The sequence below is a fragment of the Vanacampus margaritifer genome, chromosome 2, assembly GCF_051991255.1.
Source record: "Vanacampus margaritifer isolate UIUO_Vmar chromosome 2, RoL_Vmar_1.0, whole genome shotgun sequence".
Taxonomy (NCBI): Eukaryota; Metazoa; Chordata; class Actinopteri; order Syngnathiformes; family Syngnathidae; genus Vanacampus; species Vanacampus margaritifer.
The window spans coordinates 13,700,402-13,716,902 of record NC_135433.1 but is presented as its reverse complement, the minus strand read 5'-3'; the positions used below and the strand labels follow the sequence as shown (position 1 = coordinate 13,716,902).

Below are 16,501 nucleotides of genomic sequence, written 5' to 3'. Positions count from 1 at the left end.
TCCCTAAGGTACTTGAATGGGAATGAGATCATAGTTTAAAAGTTTTTTTTAGGATAAATTGTATTGAAAGATAATCAAATAAGATCCAAAGTGTCCTTTTCAACCCTTGGTTAACTAGATCATTGACATTGGAGCGCTAATAACCCAGCTAATTGGTTAGCTCTAGCTAACACGCAACCTAAATGAGGATAAGTGCCTAAGAAAAATGGATGGAAGGAAATGATTCTACATCTGTGTCTATTTACAGCAAGGTCGGCCAGCGCGCGATCAAGGAGGACGGAGAAAGATGGCTCCAGCATCGTCAGCCCCGGTAAGTGCAGTGATTAGATTGCCTGACGCTATCATAACATCACTTTTTTTTTTTTTTTAATTGCTATGATATCTTCTCCGGGTGGCTTTGCAATCACTGGATGTTTCTGTGATGTTTATGTAAGTCAGTGTCACTGACCTTTAGCAGCAGGATGTTGAAAGCTCGAAGGCAGAGATGAGGAACTGTCTCCTGCACAGATAAGAGATTAACTCATAGATAAAAAAGGATATGATGGACATCTTGTGTTAACCTTTTCTTCTTTGTGTATCTCTATGTCTGTATTATATTGCCTCTCTAAGGTAAGCAGAGCCGCAACGTGTTCTGTTAGATGCTTAAAATAGAGTTAGCGTCTGATAAACTGCTATGTTTGCCCACTTCCCCACTCAATTGTGTATTTGTGTGTGTGTGTGTGTGTAGTATTTGCACATACACTGTGGCTGTGGCTAACGCTCACAGCTAAGGCACGTCGCCTTTGTGGAGAGCGAGAGCTTATTTTGTGCGGCATCAGCACAAAAACGGGACAGAGGCAAACAGAAAGGAAGGAAATGCACACAGACACAAACACATACACTTTGACACATGCAGACTGAATTCGGCTGTGTGAAGTGCAGGATGTGAACTCATCTCATAAACACTTGATGGCTAATGGGACAGCATGCATATAAGTTTATTGTTCTAATGTGTGTGTCATCAATGATGGTTAAGTGTGTGTGCATGTGTGTGTGTGTGAGAAAATGACATCACCGTAATCATGATGTGTCATGTTGTGTTTAACAGCCTAATACCTTGAATCTCTCCCGTAATTATTTACCCCGTCGCTATTATCTTTTGTGCATTTGTGTGAGAGTCCATGTTGCCGGGAAGTGCCTAAAGATGTCGGCCAAGTGAGCATATTATGGGGTGCCATGCAAGCAGGCACATAAAAATGTGTTAAGTCAAACAAAGCTAGAAAGGCAAGGAAATACAAACGTTGGCCTCCTACTTACAGACGCTTACACGCCTTGACCACAAGAGGTCGTCACAGGGCAGAGCATCCTTGGTTGAAATTGGCCAAAGCATACGGTGCATTTTCCCACAATTTAAACGATTCCCTGGTGTCATTAAAATACATTCTTCCATCAATATGTGCAAAATGTGAAGCGTTACATCACACTTTTTGCAATCACGTGATTTTCGTGTGGTGTGGCAATACTGTCTCATGCAAATGTATACCCAACTCAACTTGAACTTTATTTATAGAGCACCTTAAAAAACAACAACAGCAGCTGAAATAAATTACAGCAAATAACAAATCGAAGGCTTCTGTTACCATGTCAACCGGGTCCAGAGCAAGGGAGTTGTAACTAAGCGAGGGCATGCAGTGTGTCAACTTTTCTGACCCCTGAATTTACTTTTAAAGCATCTGGGCATAAAATTTAATTTAACGACTAATGTATTTTACTTATGTTCATTTTATCTAATTTACAATAACTCAATCAACCAAATATATAATTATACAAATAAATAAGAAATTATATGAATATACATATTTTTATGTTTGACAGGGCTAAGGCCTCTTCCCCTCACTCTAACATAGTTCCTTGACATTAAGATGCCACAAGGTGATGCCAAAGCACTACTTCTCTTTAAAACAGGGCTATGTATGACTTGTGTACATAAAGCTCCTCCCCTCATGTCAACATAGTTCCTTGTCATCAAGATGCCACAAAATGACACCAAATCACTACTTTTCTATCAAACAGGTCTTTAGTCTGTGTAAATGAAGCTCGTCCCATCACATTAACATAGTTCCTTGGCAGCATGAGGGCACAAGATGGTACCAAAGCACTTATTTTCTATTGGACAGGGCTATGGCCTGTGTAAATGAAGCTCCTCCCCTTACGTCAGCTTATTTCCAAGATGTCACAAGATGGCACCATGGAACTACTTTTCTATTAGACAAGGTTTTGGCCTGAGCACAAAAACGGCGAGTTTCACAGCAACTAATGGATAAGTTTAAAAAATAAAAATAAAAATCTGTCAATTGGTGAATTTGCGAGTAGTTGGGGAACACTTTTGTGTCGAGGCCTGTTTGATGTCCCAATCGGTGCTCACCACGTGACCTCTGACCTCCCACATAGTGTGAGGGATGTGCAAAGGAGTCAAGGGTCACGTGGTGTTTTCTAAGCCCAGAGACTGGTGTGATCTCTCGTTCACTTTCTCATTTTGTAGGAATCACTCACTTTCATATGATTTGACACACAGGCGTAGCTGCACGCCATTCATCGCAGGGAAGTGTCATGAAGGGAAGGGCCTTGCAAAAATAGCCCGTCACATGCTCACGGAGGACACAATGCTGCTTCAGTCTTTCCGACAGCAGCCTCTGAAGGGAGCAACATATGACCTGCACATGGGCCGTGCCGTCACACTGAAGGAATCAAAAGCGGGGAGAGGAGGACGAAGCGGAGCAGAGGGAGGGAGGAAGGGAAGTCCAAAAAAAGACAGGGAGGGAGCGAGAGCGAGTGAGAGTCAAAGTGCAGACGCTACATGTGGCTCTGGAGGGAGTGATCTGGTTATGGAGGGGGACAAATTCTCAGGTAGGACACATGTTTCTTCACTCAGTAGACTCAACGGAGTCGTCAATGAGCGCCTTCGAATGTCTCTTTGCCCCGTTATATTTTCCTCTCTATTTTCCATTCTCTCATTCTGTCCTCTTTGCTGACTGCATGCTTTCTTTTGGGGGGCTGTGCAGGACTAACAGACAGAGGGATACATGGATTATGTCCACAAACTGTTCTTTCTCGGATATGTCTCTCCCGCTTTGCTCTTACTGTCTTTTTGTCGTCGTTTCAAGTGTGAACGGGACGGAGCCGTGTTTAAACAGTACTACTCTTGTCCCTCGTGGCTCTGGGGGTCACTCGCTCCTCTCTGGCCAACAGGATGTAGAAAGCCTGAGTCAGCCCGCCTCGCAAATAAGACACTCGAATAAGATGCGCGTGCGCCGCACACACACGTACACACAGAACCATGTTAATTGGTGTTCGTCATCCGTGTTATTTATCGGGAGGCAAGAATGAGTTGGAGTGGAAATGGTCCAAAAGTGTCTGCAGCAGCATGTGTGTGTCGTTATACTCTCAGGGCCACATCATTAGGTACACCCATACACGTACATGAGATCAAATTGATTTGTTTCATCTTTAGTACTACTACTTCCACCACCACCATTAATACCACTACCACTACTTTACTACTACTATCATGACTACCAATAGCAACAACAGCACTACTACCACCAAACATCACCAGAACTACTATTTGATTTTGTTTACATTGAATAAGTTTAAATGTTGAAGACAAAAACAATAGAGAGACAAGGAAACAAAAAAATATGTTAACGCCCCGACCCCATCATTTTGTTTAATATACTTATGTTGTTAATAATGAGAAAAAGAAGAGAATAATGCTGCATATAAAAAAGTATTGATAATGATAATACTGTAAACAGTATGATGCTGTAAAATAGGTAACTTAGTATGTCACATACCATCACCATAAATCTTACTATAAAAGGAAAAAAAACAAAAAAATTAAATCATCATCATCATAATGCTTCTCTGGTGAAGTGCTAATAATAGCTCTATCAAAAAAACAAAGCATTAATAAAGATAAAATAACTAAAAGTGTGAATTAAAGAAAAAAGATTACATGAAAAAATAAATACCGCCGCTGTATCAAAAATATTAATAGAGATGATTGAATAACGGAATCATAAATGATACTGAAATAAATAACAATAATAAAAAAATATATATCAACAATCACACATATTGGTGACAACCAAAAATAAATAATTAAAAATGTAGAAAAATATTGAAAAATATTGCAATAAATAAACTCTAAAAATGATTTAAATAATAATGATTGTATCTATCATCACAGCTCTGCATCAAAAGCATTTATCAAGTTATTTTTTCCCCAAATAAACAAAACATATTGTTTTCTTCATATTTCAACAGTCTCAAATTGCAGCCACAATAATAAATACCTATAAATACCTAAATACGTTTCCGGTATCTGTATGTGTTCCTTTTTCTACTGCTGTGTGCATGTGAGTATATCTTTAGCTGTTTGCATCAATGTCTTGGTGTCTGGCGTGCGTATTTTATTTAAAGCAGCTATAATTTACAATGTCACTTATAATGGGAAAAAAAAAACCTTAGAGAGCAGCTCCATTCAGTGGCAAGGATCTTAGGAGCCAGACACTTTCCCCAGGAGTTGATGGAGATTAAAAAAACAGGAGGAAAGAAGATTTATTTCACCACACGGGCAGAAATGTGACCCCAAATGACTGCTCATGTGGCTCCAAGTTGGACTTCCAACGTGATAATATGTCAGCCTTGTGTTCATATCTTTCCATTCCATCAAGCTTGGCAAATCCACAAAGTACAGTAATATTATTTCTGCGTATCCTCAAGCGCATGAAGCGTAGTGTGTAATCAGTTTCCGAGTCTTCTGGCTAATCTGCAGCCGTCATGAAGTGACGCTGATGCGCAAAGCCTGCTTTGTTTGCACATGAGTCAACAGCCCCAAAGAGTGACTGGGCTGAATGGAGGCGAAAAGGCCGTCAGTGTATGCGCCATTCATGCAGTCACTGTGAGGTCAGATGTTGACCGCTGATACAGTGTGACACATTCACTCGCAGTCAATGCAGGCATGGTGAAATGTCACTCTTCTGACGAGGGTTGCAACCTTCTGGAAAGTGGCAAAGTGCTCTTATAACGGGAAGAAACTCAACATAATGGTTGGTGTGGAACTGGAAATTTTGCATTATAATCTTGGTAAACTTGGTTTTTACATACACTACATCAACAGGTTTGATTTTTGCTTTTCTTTATTCCACATTTGTGCTTTTTTACATTTAATTTAACAATTGTACTTTTAGTTTTTAATTTAATGTTTATTTTTATTTTATTCAACATTTACTTTACCCACCTTTTTCAGTGATTTTTACTTTTTTTTTTAAAAAATCAGTTTCAGTGATTTTTTAATTTAAAAAAATCTATTTCAATTTTAGTTATCATAGTCTACATTTGTATTTTTTTGCAATTGTTTTAGTTACCATTTTTGTTTTTGTATTACTTTATTCTATATTTTTGCTTTCTTTTTATTTTTGTCCATATTCTTCTGATTTTTATTCAATATATTTAGTCATGCTTTGTTGATTTAGTTGAATTTCAATTTAAGTTTTTGGTTTGGTCAACATGATTTTTTTGTTGTTGTAATTTTGCCTCGTTTTCTTGTTTTTTTCATTTAACGTTTTAATTTTAATTTTTTTTAACCCCAAACCTCAGAACTGTGAGGCAAACATGCCCATTGCCAATGTTGTGCTGCTTTTGCACCTTTTTCCTTGTACAGTAAAATGACATTTTAAAAATATAGTCATATTTTGATTGTATACCTGTATTGTTTGCGCTTTAGGGGGTATGCAAGATTTTAAAATACATAAATAAAATAAATAAAAACTAGCATCCGTGCAAAAATAATTAAAATAAAAATAAATTTTAAATAAAAAAGATAAATAAAATAATAATAATAATAATAATTCAAATACTAAAGTATTTCAGGAAAATATAAGCTCATAAAAATAAAATTTATATTCAGTAGGCTTTTCAATTTCATTGTTCTAAAAACCCAGTCTCCACCATAATTGTTTGACGGTCGACCCAACCTGTCATACGCCACAGAGCATCACCTGTCACTTTTAATATATCTTTTCTGAATTACTCCAAATTTCCAATGAATTCTTATTCATTCTCATAATTCCTATGACGCATCCAAAATTGTCTTCATATGAAAATGTTCTTCCCCGTTGCCGTCCTTCTCATGACTTAGTGACGAGAAACACAGACATCGAATCAAGCCTCGCTATTTTTCCGATGGCATCTCAGCGTAACAGACGACAGCGCCATAGGTGGGTTGCTGAGTTGAATGATGACATTTATGAAAAAACTCCAATGTAACCCTTGTTCATAGTCATATATTATGATCGTTTGTGGCTTTTTATAAACGTCTCTATGACAGTTGCTCTGTTGCATGGTGTCTCGGATTGAATACTCTCTCATAAGCATGTGTTTTATTTGATTTTTTTCCCCCCAAATTTAAATCTCAATGTAATGTCCCCCATAATAAATTAGTTTTGGACCAAGCGGCTGAACTCTGTGGCCGCGTTGCTTCCCGGAGCCCATAGATGCGTGTTTTGGTCGTCGCCATGGAAATGAGCTGAGTAGAACAATATGTGAACGCAGAGAGGCTAACAAAGAACTGTAATGCTGTCTTGTCGACGCCATCCATTAAGTTAATACCCAGTGGAGAGGTGGAGGTGGGAAAAGAAAGAAAAGAAGAAAGCACGGTTGATAATCATCTCCATGGAGGGTGGCTTCCCGTGCATGTGCCAACGCACACACACATTTGAGCCATGTTGCCAACAGGTGTTGCATTTGATTAAGGTGCACAAAGCGAGTATGTGTGTGTGTGTGTGCTGCTTTTCCACATTTTGTATAAAAAAAAAAACCCAGCTGCTGCTAGTACAGCTGTGCATGCACTCATGTGGTTGCTAGTTGTGGTGGTGGACAGTTCGTCATTGAAATACTTTCCACTGACATTCATCACCAGAGGTGGCAAAAGTACTCACACTCTACTTAAGTAGAAGTACAATTAGATATTGAAGAGGAAGTACTGCACATCTACAACCTTTAACGGGTCTATGGGTGATGATTTTTGCGTCACCAGGGCGTAAACACATCATAAATCAGAAATGTCACGCTATAAAATTTTACTTTTTAAAAGCATACATTGGTGACATAACTGAAGCAAATGCAAACCATTAGCCCCCCCAATCTTTTGCTTTAATTCAATGGGCAGTAAGTGGCAGAAAATGGATGGATGGTGTACTGTTACTTTCTATGTTTCTAATTTCTCAGTAAGCTACTAATATTAGTCGTTCTTCACAGAGGGTAAAACACAAGCCTACAGTATATGCCTATGAGTATTGCTATGTTATGTCTTGCTTCAAATTACTTAACACCACCACATAGATGCTAATCATTAGCCAATGTCTACGGCATTTTCCATTATGTCATCATTAAGCTAGCAAAGCTATGTGGTTGTTGTAAATGTAAAATTCACTGTTTTAGTTTAGTTGACTATCTAGCTATCCTCTGATGAGTAACATAAACATCCGGGCATATCTGCTTCCTTTACACAGTGAAAACAAACGTATTGTATTGCTTTTGCCTGTAACCAGCATATAAACTGGACAGATTGTTATAGTAGTCAAATTCAATGGCGGAGGCATGTGGTGGCCAGGGGTGTGGACGGCCAACCCCCCTACATAAGTAATAGTGGCAGTCGTATGTTTTAGTAGACAGTTTAGGTTTTAGTGGGAGCGTTTGTAGCCAATAGTAGTGGCAGAAGAATGTAATGTGTGTTTAAGTAATGTTTTCCTTTGCAAGTCCCCTCCCACCAGTGCTATCTATATTTTCACCTTCCTGTCTTCCTCCTCTTCATTCATGCTGTCTCCAGTGAAGATGAGCCAGGTACAGCGCCTTATTAGGGGTGTTGCCATGAAAACAAAGAGCCAAACAGTCCAACCAGAAAATGAACTTGTCTTTATTGCCATTTGTTTTAATAGTTAACAACATTAATGAAAGACTTTGCAAGCCGGTATCTATTTGCATGCATGTGCCCATTTGGCATTTAGAAGTCGCGTCGCCCTGGCACGACCCTATCGCGACAGCCGTGCTCAGCCTGGCATCCATTTCTATAAATTTATCCTCTTCTCTTTCTTGGGGTGCCGCTGGTGGTCTGCCCTTCATTTAAGTACAGTCGGGCGACTGTCTCCTGTCATCTGGAGTGCCGCAGTGCAACATTACACCAACAGCTGTACATTCAAACATACTACAGTACAGTACAGTACATTTTGTATTCTTCAAAGGAAGCTGAAGCAGTGGCTAGTTGCAAGTAAATGTTTATAGTCATATTATGTGTGTTGTTGGATGTTGTCAAGCTTGACATGTCCACTCTGTCGTAATGTAATATCAATTGATATAAAAACCTTTCAGAAATTCTAAATATTTATTTACAGCGAGTCAGCTTTCCAATTGAACCATGGATGCTAACATTAGCTCAAAATGTCCACCCCGTCATTGTCCACTCCCATATTTTGCTGTTTGCATGTACATTGTTGCAATTCCTTTACCAAAAGTGAATCGTAGGAGCTTGGCCATGCATTTCTAACAGCATCACATCTCTCCTTAATACAATGAACATGAAGACAAAATCTCACATTTTTGGGATGAAATGGGGATGTCTCAATACCAAGTAACCACTGAATATGTGAAGGATTGTGCATTTTAATTCCCTTCACATCACGACTATTATGATTATCAATGAGTTCTTTCTATCTTGGAACAGAAAAGGCATTCTAGTGGTCTTCCAGTGTGACAGTTGTTACATTAGATTGGATTAGCACCATCTGGGCTTGCAAGGACATGCAGTGAAAGGAAGTGGGCTCGTCGGTTGCTGGGGTGAGTTCATGCATGTGTTTCATCCCTAATGTGTTTTCATACTTGTGCGTGCGTCTGCCGGGGCCACATGCGTCGTCGCCGAGTTGCGGAGTTGGTGTGCGAAGCTTAGCATCTGCGTCTATGTGAGGAATTGCACTGGTGGGATGAGGGTGTGTCCCGGAGTGGGATTCTCCACATGTCGCCATTTTAACAACACCGGAGATCGCCTTACAGTGCAACATGGTTGCCCATGGCAACTAAGTTTATTTGTAGGTACAGTGCTGACCCCTGCTGGAGAACTATAGCATATGTTGTGTTGCGATAATGTGTTTTATGCAAAAGACAAGTACTAAAGGATTGCTTGTATTAGTTAAACAGAAGCTTATTTATTTTTGGAAACGCCCAACTTCTCAGTAAATTCAGGCACTTTACCTGCGTCAAGGAATTTACATCTGGTTCACTTCAAGTGTTCGGCCATATGTGCAGCTTCCTTTGTAGCCAGGAATATCAGCATCTATTAGCTTTTTTCATATTTTGCATGGTCCACTGGCAGAAAAATGGGATGCAAGTTTGCTCCATGATTGCAGGTTTTGCTACAATTGAGACTTTTTTTTTTTGTCGTAAATCTGCATGCCGATGTGTGCGCTTAGAGTCGTTTTGTTTTATGATGAGTAAATATGGTTAAATCAACCCAGACTACACGCCGTGGTTCCAACGTAAGCAGTATGTTGGCAGCGAGCTTGACGATCATGCAAAATGTTCATTCTAATCATGAGAAAATGCAACGGAGTTAGTTTCACAGAATAGAACATTGGGGATTTTTTTTTTTTTTTAATCTTGCAAAGCAAGCCAAAGTTGTAGTAATTGTGGTAGTAGTGGTGGTATGTACTGATTATTGTAGTAGTAACTCGGGCCCCCCAAAAATGTCATAAAAACGGGTTAATAAAGTTCTCTTTCATTTATAGCATAATTACTGTTTTAGTCTAAAACAAAATGCTTAATCTATCATGATTGTTTCAAGCCCCCCCTGCTCTCCTGCAATCAGAGGCAGGAAATTACTTTTTTAATTTTGTTTAGAAGAAACACTACATTTTTACTTTTGCACTACATTTTGCACACTACTTTTATTTGTATTGTTTATTGTTTAGAATGGGATCCCCATTAGTTTTCAGCACATTTCAGCAAAAATTACTAATGAAATTATGTTCTTTACAAAAACAAAATCAACAATAAGTTCCATCATTCACCTTAACATCCCAAAGTACATAAATAAAAATAAACAGAAAAAGAGCCAGCAACTAACATAGTATCACATTATACTACCAATTGTCTAGATCTATGATATCAATTTTTTCATCACATTTATATACGAAGTTATAAAACATCATTCGTGATTTATTTTCCAATTGTTGCTTTATGCACACGACTGCTGTTTCACTAATCCAACATAGCCGCTACAATCTAAAAACAGTTGAGTCAAAAATAACCCAACTATGGGTCAAAAATGGACCAATCCTCTACTTGACCCAACTTTGAGTCAATAAATGTGTTTTTTAGTGTAAAACAACTCATGAATAGTGAGTGGTCAGATCTTTTACTTTGGTCAAAAAATTGTCAAATGGTCATTTTGTATAAAACAACCCAGAAAGTTGTGTCAAATTGACCCATAAAGTGGATCGGCCCATTTTTTATCCATAATTGGGTTACTTTTGACTGTTTTTAGAGTGTAGCGTTTGACTGCGCTTAACCAATCACACGGACTCAGGTAGTCACATGAGCACAGTCTCGGCAGCCCAACATGGAAGCTAAGTTTTCAAAGTGACTAATTTGCGAGGAGCAAAGCAAAAACAAAGGAAGAAATAACTGCATGGGCGTGCGACTGAAGTTAGAAGGTGCACAATGTGCGATCCTATGGCTTTTCTTTCATTCAGTGCTTGAGAAGAGGTGAGACTTTTGGCAGGACAACTCATGGTGGCTTCACCATAACATGTCTGCTCGCAACGTCATGAGCATCTGACAGTTCCTGCATGGATGAGAAGACTATAGCCATGCTGGAGCGACCTCGCTACCTACTTGACCTGGAAAAGAGCTGATCAAGGAGGAGCCTGATATGACGACATCAAGATGGCCGTGATAATGGAGATGTGAATGATTCTCCAACAATCTTTCCAGGAGTGCACAAAGACGTTGCTGAGAAAGTGATCTTTATTTTCTGTTACTTGACTGGACACCGATGCCATTGATAAAAACAAACAAACAAAAAAAAAAACCTCAGTATCAACATCTGCTCCATCAGCTGACAAGAGCAGCTTTCAGTCATGTGACTGAGACCACAGGAAGCGGGCCTGTGAATAAAGCGTGGAAGTGGGAGGGAAACGTGGATGTACGTGAGGAGGGGGAGGGAAGCCAAGAGGGAGAGAGAGGGGAAGCAGAAGGAAGGAAAAGAGGAGGCTAAAGAAGTTGCGAAAAAAGTGGGCAGAGTGAGAGAAGAGAGACTTCAGCTTGGATCTGGTGTTTTCTTTTCTTGCCCTCCCTCCTCCTGCTCTGCCTTGCGTCGGATTCCAAATTTGGGATTTGTTTAAAATCTGGACCGCTCCTCTGGACGACGTTTCCTTGCTGGGTGAAAGGGAACCCTCGCATGATAAACACACTCGTCCCCCCCCCCCCTTAAAAAATGTCTGATTCCACGGTTAACGCTCACTTGGAGGGGATCATATCAGACTTTGAAGGTTAGTTGCGTTCTTCCTTTCTTGCTCTTGTCAGTGTCTATGTAACCCCTGCAATGAGGACAGCAGCCTTAGATGTTTTCCACATGTTTGATTGGGACTGGACGGACGGCATCTGGAAAAAGTGAGAGGGCTTCCTTGACATCTGTGGTTGCGGCTGAAGGGAAAATGCATGCTAAAAGTGTTCTAAACCGTGTTTGTTAATGCTGTTGTGAATTTGTAGCTGCAAAGCCCAAAAAAGGGTGCAATCAGCCTTTCTCCTCAGGAACCTGACTCACAACATGGCTGAGCTACTGACCATAAAGAGGCTGGTACTTTCTTTTAAAAGTATGTTATTATACTTACAATGACTTATCACTGGGGTGGTACCCTCAAACACACTGCTTTAGTACTTGATTACCGATGCACACGAATGCCTTGTTGACCTCTGAAAAGGGTACAAATGGTTCCAGTAGATAAAAAAGAAAAGAAAAAAAGAATAAGTTCACATAGCCTTGCGATTGATTGCCAATCAGTCTAGGACAGAGGTGGGCAATCTCGGTCCTCGAGGGCCGGAGTCCTGCAGGTTTTAGAGGTTTCTCACTTCCAACACAAGCTGATTCCAATCAGCAGGATCGTTATCAGGCTTATGCAGAGCTTGCTGATGAGCTGATCATATATCAGCTGTGTTGAAGAAGGGCAACATGCAAAACCTGCAGGACTCCGGCCCTCGATGCCCACCTCTGGTCTAGGATGTGGTTTTCTAGTCTAGAATTTGCCACTATGGTTTTGGACAACGCAGATCATTGGGCGATGGTTCTCAAACCAAGGATCACTGGACCCCCAGGAGTCACAATAGATTATGTTGTACCATTTTTAAAAAGTGCACACCAATAAAGTAAAGAAACTAAATGAATTTAGTCCCCCTGACCTCACTTTTAGAGTTCTTCAGCTTGCTAGCCCTTCTAGAGCACTGAGTTGGCACCTGTTCTTTGAGTGATGCTCACTTCCTTATTGGCATGGAGTGGGTGTGGTTTTCACTGATTGATCAATTTGTACAGCTGTGGCTTCGGCTTTTCTGTTGACTAAATTATCGCGGCCTCTTCAGCAGCATTTTTGTCACAAAGTAGTTTCTATGTTGGCAAAATGCTTTGAAATCTGTTGACTCACCACTTAACTTTTTTATGTGGTGTTCTTCATTCACTTGATGACCTTAACAATCACGAGTCAACGCTTTCTTCTACCTAACAAGCAGTGTTGCCAGTTACCTTTAAAAAAAGAAAGAAAAAGTAGTTACTTTACTAATTACTTACTTTAAAAAGTAACTAAGTTAGATTACAAGTTACTTTACTAGTTACGTTCAGCAGATACCGACAAGCCTGCTTAAGAAAAATCACACCTGGTTTTGCTACTTAATTAGAAGTGTGCAAGTGTGCTTAATTACCGTAAGAATTGAAAGGGGATGCTTTGAATCTCTATTGTTTTAGCGTTTTATTGTATTTACTTGTCTATGTCTTTGTTATTAATGTAATGTTATAACTGTAACTGTTTTTGTTTATGTCTAATTTTTACTTTGTTTAACACTTTATATGCAGCTATGGTTGTTTTTAAAGTGCTCCATAAAGTTGAGTTTAGGAAATAAAATTTTTGGGCCGAAACCAATAACCGAAAAGGAGAAATGCTTGGCCGAAAACCGAAACTAATAAAAATGAAATAAAAAATAAATAAAATAAATAATAAATAAAATAATTAATTAATAAAAAAATAATATATATTTTTTAATTTACCAAAATAAAAAACAATGTTTAATATCACCATTAGCCACAGTCCACGCCACATTTTCAACACATATTACTACAGTAATGATTGAGAAATAAATGAGGCGAATGAATGAGAATAACCACAAGCATACAGTAAGCACACAGTGCAGTGTCATGTCATTGCATTTGTTATTCTATGATAAATAAAGTTGTCGTTAGCACACAGACACAGTGCTTTTCTGCACATTGTTGGACGTAATAATCTGGAGATGAAGCCATACTTTTGTGGACTTTTTCGAGTGTCGTCACTCGTCAACCTCAATTGATTTGGGTCGCTGCTGATAACGCAGCTCTCGTCTCGGTCATGTGAAATAAATTAATTTATCATGTAAAGGAACCGGGCGCCGTGTTGCTTATTCAACGGGGGCTTTATTTGCATTTCAGCAGCAAACAATTTGCTACGACACTTCAGTTGCAGAATAAGAAGTTCGATCATTGTAAGCTAGCGCGTAGCTGCTACACGCACACACTTGCCTTATGTTGTCTTCCACGTCCTCTTCTCTCGCTGGCGCACACACTATACGGAGATCACGATACTGCAACTTTGTGCCGTTGCCATTATTCCTCGCAGCTGATTTGAGATAGCATCGAGCGGGTTAGCCTCAAGACGCTAGCTTTCGGCTACTCCTCATGAATTAACATTGAGGCGGAACGCTCACCCCGGCGTTTAATTCATACATTCATACATATGCTTGCAGCAGTTTTGTTTTGCTTATGTTACCACAACATCCTATTTCGGCACTATTTTTTCGGCTCCAATTTTATTTCAGCCGAATGCCAAAAATGCATATTTTTCTCATTTTCGGCCGAAGATTTTCGGTGGCCGAATATTCGGTGCATCATTAGTGAAAATGTTCCTGCCCTCTATAGTGGTCCATGGATCCAAAAAGTTTGAGCTCATGGTAAGATCAGGATCAGTATAAGAATCTGAATCATCTTTATGGTCAAGAATATTAAAACACAATAAATTTGCCTATGGTAGGAGGTACAGTCATAGTTTCGCAAAAAGAGTGGTTCCAACTACAAAAGATTTGACCTTGTGACCTCCATGATTGTAGTATTTATTGATTTTGTAGGTTTTTGCACTACCATGCTAATATAATGTTAGCGTTATAGCATTGTTGCCAATCCATATTTAAACATTTTCTTTAAATAAGAAAAAAATATATATTGTTTTTTGGCAAACACACTTGATTTGTTAAGAGTTAAAAATGACTTATATGCTATTAGGCTAACGATACCACTGTTACATTGGACGATTTCAATACCTGATGTCAAGTCATGCATGATTTTAGTTTTATGGCGGTTGCTTTGTTGTCGTACTAGGTAAAAGCGCTTGATAAAATTACACTTTATGGCGATTCCTACTGATTTGGAGACTAGGCATCCAAACTACACTAAAAGATTGCTTCTATCAATTATAGTGCAAATTGTGACTAGTGTACCCATAGTGTGGGTGGTTCGGTTCCCTTAATGTTTTTGTTCGTAGGCCTGCTTGTTGAAGAGCTATTGCATTAGCATGCTAATATAGAAGTTACATTGGCATTCAATAGTCATATTGGGTGCATTAATATAGATTTTTAGTTTTAGTTGCTTTGTCGTACCTGATAAACACCCTTAATTAGGTTAGGCACTGCTGATCCACAGTTCCGAGGTTCAGGATTCGAATTTTGGATCAGGCCTTCCTGTGTTTTCATTTTCTCTCAACACAAAAGGAGGTGTAGCGTTGACATAAAATAATGATACAGTCCGCCGAATGACGGCTCAGTCTTTTAAAAATGTCAGCCCGGCTGTTTGAATCCCGCTCACTCCTAGTCATGTGCCGTTGTGTCTTTTGGGCAAGACACTTCACACACTTTGACCACACACTTTGCCTCCAGTGCCACTCACACTGGTGTATGGTAGGTGCGAATATTTGGTGGAGGTGGGAGGGGCTGTAGGTGCTCACTGGCAGGCATGCTGTGGCTACATATGTAGTTTACCGCCACCAGAATGTATGAGTGCATGACTAATGTATTCCTCGTTAAGTGTTTTTGAATGTCCAGAAAAGCGCTATATGAATCTGATTCATTATTATGCCTGCCTGCCCGACTGTAGGTGAGAGAAGAGAGTCAAAGATAATATGATCTATAGTTATCGGTATTGGTTATCTTAGATATCTACATTCTATATTCAAAAAACACTTACTGCAGTCATGTTTTTTTGCTGATGTTTACCTTTGAGGTCAGCTTGGAAGTTGTCCCAGCTGTTTGGAAGCCTCCATTTGTGCAGGTGGCGTTCATGGCTGTACTTTTTCATGGATTTGCTGTCACGAGTCGTGACACTGAGAACAACGGGAGCTCAAAGGTTGCTCAATTTTAAATGACGCAAGACTCAAGCAGTCCTTCCAAAAATGTGTTAAAACGTTCAGCTTAAAATGTTTTAATACAAAAATATTGGGTCACGTACATACATACATATACACATATTCTTTAAACTTTTCTTCATTATATTACAAAAGTAAATAAAAACTGCGATACAGTAGTTTGTACCATGCAGTAACATTCAACTTTTGTAACGTAATGTTCTATCATTCAACACAACTTTTTTCATAACCTTTGCGGTTGTGTTAAATTGTGATATTAGAATACGTGCGGCGAGCCAATAAAATAAAAGTGGCCCCCGGTCCAGATTTTGGACATCCCTGATGTAAGGGGAACACCTGGCCTGCAACCACTCCCTTGTCAGGGCTCGTCTTCCTTTTCATCACTCGGCCCCTTGCCCACACATTCACCCTCCCGCTTCTCTTCACCCCCTCCTCTCTCAGCAGCATGTCCATCCTCAGGCCCTTTACCCTCCTGTGGCTCTTACTGGTGGGGGACGCAACAAGTTGACTTGTACTGCACCACTGACGCCCCCAGCCTGCCCGTGTGTGTGTGTGTGTGTGTGTGTCTCCTTCATGGCACACACAGCCATTTGGAAACGCATCCACACTTGTCCGGGGCAGCTTCTCTGTCAACGCCAGTTTGCTCGCGGTATGCACGCTGGAAGTCCCGCTTGCTCGTTAGGCCTTTAAAGGAGCAGACAGATAAACAGCGTTGTGGAGAAAACAATTTGGAGGAATGGAGGGGGGGGGGGATCATG

General features: G+C 39.8%; 1 protein-coding gene across 3 annotated transcripts in view; it reads left to right on the top strand.

The window, feature by feature from the left end:
• Nucleotides 1-16,501, top strand: part of septin9a (septin 9a) — a 67,703-nt gene that overhangs the window by 11,264 nt on the left and 39,938 nt on the right. The window contains exon 2 of one of the 3 annotated variants that reach the window (XM_077556967.1): nt 248-310. In XM_077556967.1, coding sequence (XP_077413093.1) covers nt 248-310 — 63 coding nt within the window. Of the gene's footprint in view, nt 1-247; nt 311-2,738; nt 2,887-11,338; nt 11,583-16,501 lie in introns of those variants that run through there. The other 2 variants (XM_077556970.1, XM_077556968.1) reach the window with 2 other exon arrangements.